Source organism: Hordeum vulgare, chromosome 7H, assembly GCF_904849725.1.
Source record: "Hordeum vulgare subsp. vulgare chromosome 7H, MorexV3_pseudomolecules_assembly, whole genome shotgun sequence".
Classification (NCBI taxonomy): Eukaryota; Viridiplantae; Streptophyta; class Magnoliopsida; order Poales; family Poaceae; genus Hordeum; species Hordeum vulgare.
Genome location: NC_058524.1, coordinates 44115427 through 44118631, shown reverse-complemented (window position 1 = coordinate 44118631; position 3205 = coordinate 44115427). Strand labels below are relative to the sequence as shown.

The following is a 3205-nucleotide window of genomic DNA, read 5'->3' as shown; positions in this document are numbered from 1 at the left end:
AAAAACGGACAAAATGACCGTCCGTTTGGGTGGACCGGTTCGAGTTGCTCTTACTACTACGTGTGTGATCAAAGTCTATGAATAGCAATTGAGATGATGATTGGAAACTAGAATCACATACTATAGTACATATGGACCGCCCGTGTGATAGCCACTGATCATAGTACATATCGTTCATACGATTGAGATGATATATGATTGGAAACTAGAATTAATAATTACATAGTACAAAGTACAAGCGTACTGCCCGTACGTATGGGAGTGAGAATCACGCTCGAAATCCTAGACTAACAAGAGCAGCAACCCGGCCTATATATATTCTCCAGACTCTTGCACCTATTGTATAAGCACTTAACGTCCCACACAAAATTAAGTGGAAATCCCATCAGACAACACAGAGTACGTAGCAGATGATGGACAAGGATGCATGCTACTATCTGTTAGCTCTTCTTCCCCTTGTATACTTGATGATGAGGATCTGTAGAGGTTCCCTTACCTCGCGCAATGGCGGTCTTCGGCTCCCTCCCGGCCCCTGGCAGCTTCCTGTCATCGGCAGCCTCCACCATCTCATCGGCGCCCTGCCACACCGTGCCTTGCGGGACCTCTCTCGACGCCATGGGCCTCTCATGCTCCTCAGGTTCGGCGAGGTCCCGGTGATCGTCGCCTCCACGGCCGAAGCTTCCAAGGAGATCACCAAGACGCACGACCACATCTTCTGCACTAGGCCGCTGAGCGCGTCTGCCAAGGTCCTCAGCGAGCGCGGCGCGGGGATCGCGTTCGCCCCCTACGGCGGAGAGTGGCGGCAGCTCCGCAAGATCTGCATCCTGGAGCTGCTCGGCGCCCGGAACATCGCCTCTTTCCGGGCCATCCGCGAGGAGGAGGTGGCCCGGCTCACCCGGTCCATCGTCGACGACTCGTCGGAGTCGTCATCGGAGGTGGTGAATCTGAGTAAGATGCTGGCCACGTACGTGACGCACGCGACGGTGCACTGCATCATGGGCGGCCGGTTCAAGGAGCACGACACGTTGCTACGCTATGTCGATGAGGCGGTGGAGGTCGTCGGCGGCTTCACCTTGCCTGACCTGTTCCCCTCGTCGGGGCTGGTGCGCGCCCTCAGCGGCACGCTGCGCAGGGCCGAGGTGTTTCGAGACTCCGTGCTAGCCTTCATTGGGCGCGTCATCGATGAGCATCTCGACAGGAGATCCGCCGAGGAAGCACACCAGGAACAAGACATCATTGATGTCCTCTTGAGGATCCAGAGAGATGGCAACCTTCAGTTCCCCCTCACCATGGACAACATCAAAGTGGTGATTTTCGTAAGTGATTTTGCTCGCATGCCCCACGTGGTACATCTTCTTTGTCTATCGCAGCAATCCACGTTTCGCCAACAGCCAAAAAACACAGGATCTTTTTGCAGCGGGGAGCGAGGCGCCGGCCACAATTCTACAGTGGGCCATGGCGGAGCTGATGCGAAAGCCGAGCACCATGGCTAAGGCACAAGCTGAGGTCAGGGGAGCCTTCATGGGGCAAGAGAAGGTAACCGAGGAGGGTCTCGGCGAGCTGAGCTACTTGCACTGTATCATCAAGGAGACCTTGCGTCTGCACCCACCCGGGCCATTCTTGCTGCCCAAGGAGTGCCAGGAACGGTGCAAAATACTCGGCTACGACGTGCCCAAAGGCACCACTGTTCTGCTGAATGCTTGGGCTATCGCTAGGGATCCGGAATACTGGGACGAGCCGGATGCGTTCGTCCCGGATAGGTTCGTGGCTAGCGCGACGGACTACAAAGGCAACTGCTTCGAATTCATACCGTTCGGCGCCGGGCGGCGGATCTGCCCCGGGATGCTGTTCGGGGTCGCCATTGCGGAGCTTGCCCTCGCAAGCCTTCTGTTTCATTTCGAGTGGACTCTCCCAGATGGCATCTCTCCTGGTGACCTTGACATGACAGAAACCATGGGAATCACTGCTAGGAAGAAGAAGGATCTGCGGTTGCGTGCAACTCCCCACGTTCAGAATGTGGAAACTTAGTTCCCTTGTTCGCATTCTTGCGTTCTATACATTCTGTTTGTTGACGAAACCATCTACCTGGTTTTGTTAGTACGTACGTATATCCTCTTCTCATATTATTACAGAAACTTTGTGTCATGCATGTATCTTTGAATTCCAATTGTGTTTCCTTTTCTAAACAAAATAAATTATGCTACTTGTCGCCACGCCCAGGTATTTACTATAGGAGCGGTCTACAAATGCATGCCCCAATTTGGTAGACCTTATTAATTACGCCTTGCATGCGAAATGACACACTCTGCAGCCAGCGCTGAGGACCCTCGTTTTACATGCAAAAAATTCCAAAATATTGTTAGCCTAATCAAAAGTAAATACTCCTTCTGTTCGATAATGCAGTTGGTATATTTTACTTTAAATAAAACTTCGTAAATTTTGATCAAGTTAAGAGAGAAAATTATTTGATCTATAATACCAAATATAAAAATATGAAACCACATCTTATGATGAATCTAATGATATATCTCTGGCATTATATATGTATAAATGTTTTTCTCCACAAACTTGGTCAAAGTTTGCGTGGTTTGACTTTTCAACAAATCTATATGTGGACTTCATTATGGAAAGGGGGGTTATGAACTGGGAGAATTTTAAATTGAGAAAATATATACTCCCTTTGGTTGGGTAAATAAGTCCGGCGGAGATTTTTATATCTTAAATTTAATTAATAAAAATGTGTGATATGCCTAAAAATTGATGTTAGAAACTACATTCTATGACGAATCTATTTTTTGGTGATAAATAATGCACATTTCATTAGTCAAATTAAAGATCTAAAAATCCTTGTTCAAGTTATAAACCCAACTGAAGGGAATACTTCAAAGCAACGGGCGGAGCCAACTCAAGTTTAAAGCCTGGGCAAGATCTAAGTGGTGCCAAGTTATTTGGATTTTGCCCAAACAAATTCTTCATTAAACCAATATTCTTTACTAGAGCGATAGGGACATGTATCACCGTGGCTAATTGCTTTCTTTGACTTGTGCCAGGGTGTTTTGTCTAATGTCACTTTGCAAAGATAGGCTTTTGTCGAGTTCTTTCAAAAATACACTTGGCAAAACTATAACACTAGGTATAGGCCCGGTTCCTTTTAGCTTTTGATTCTCCAGAATCAACTTTTGGGAAACTTCCCCCAGAATCAGCT

The 3205-nt window shown here is 48.1% G+C and overlaps 1 protein-coding gene across 1 annotated transcript; it reads left to right on the top strand.

Annotated features, from left to right (window-relative positions):
* The first annotated feature begins 410 nt into the window (after positions 1-410).
* On the top strand, positions 411-2071 carry LOC123413326 (premnaspirodiene oxygenase-like). The gene is made up of 2 exons (XM_045106268.1): positions 411-1316; positions 1405-2071. Exons 1-2 carry the CDS (start codon positions 411-413, stop codon positions 2026-2028), a joined length of 1530 nt encoding a protein of 509 aa, XP_044962203.1. The 3' UTR covers positions 2029-2071.
* Positions 2072-3205: the final 1134 nt, after the last annotated feature.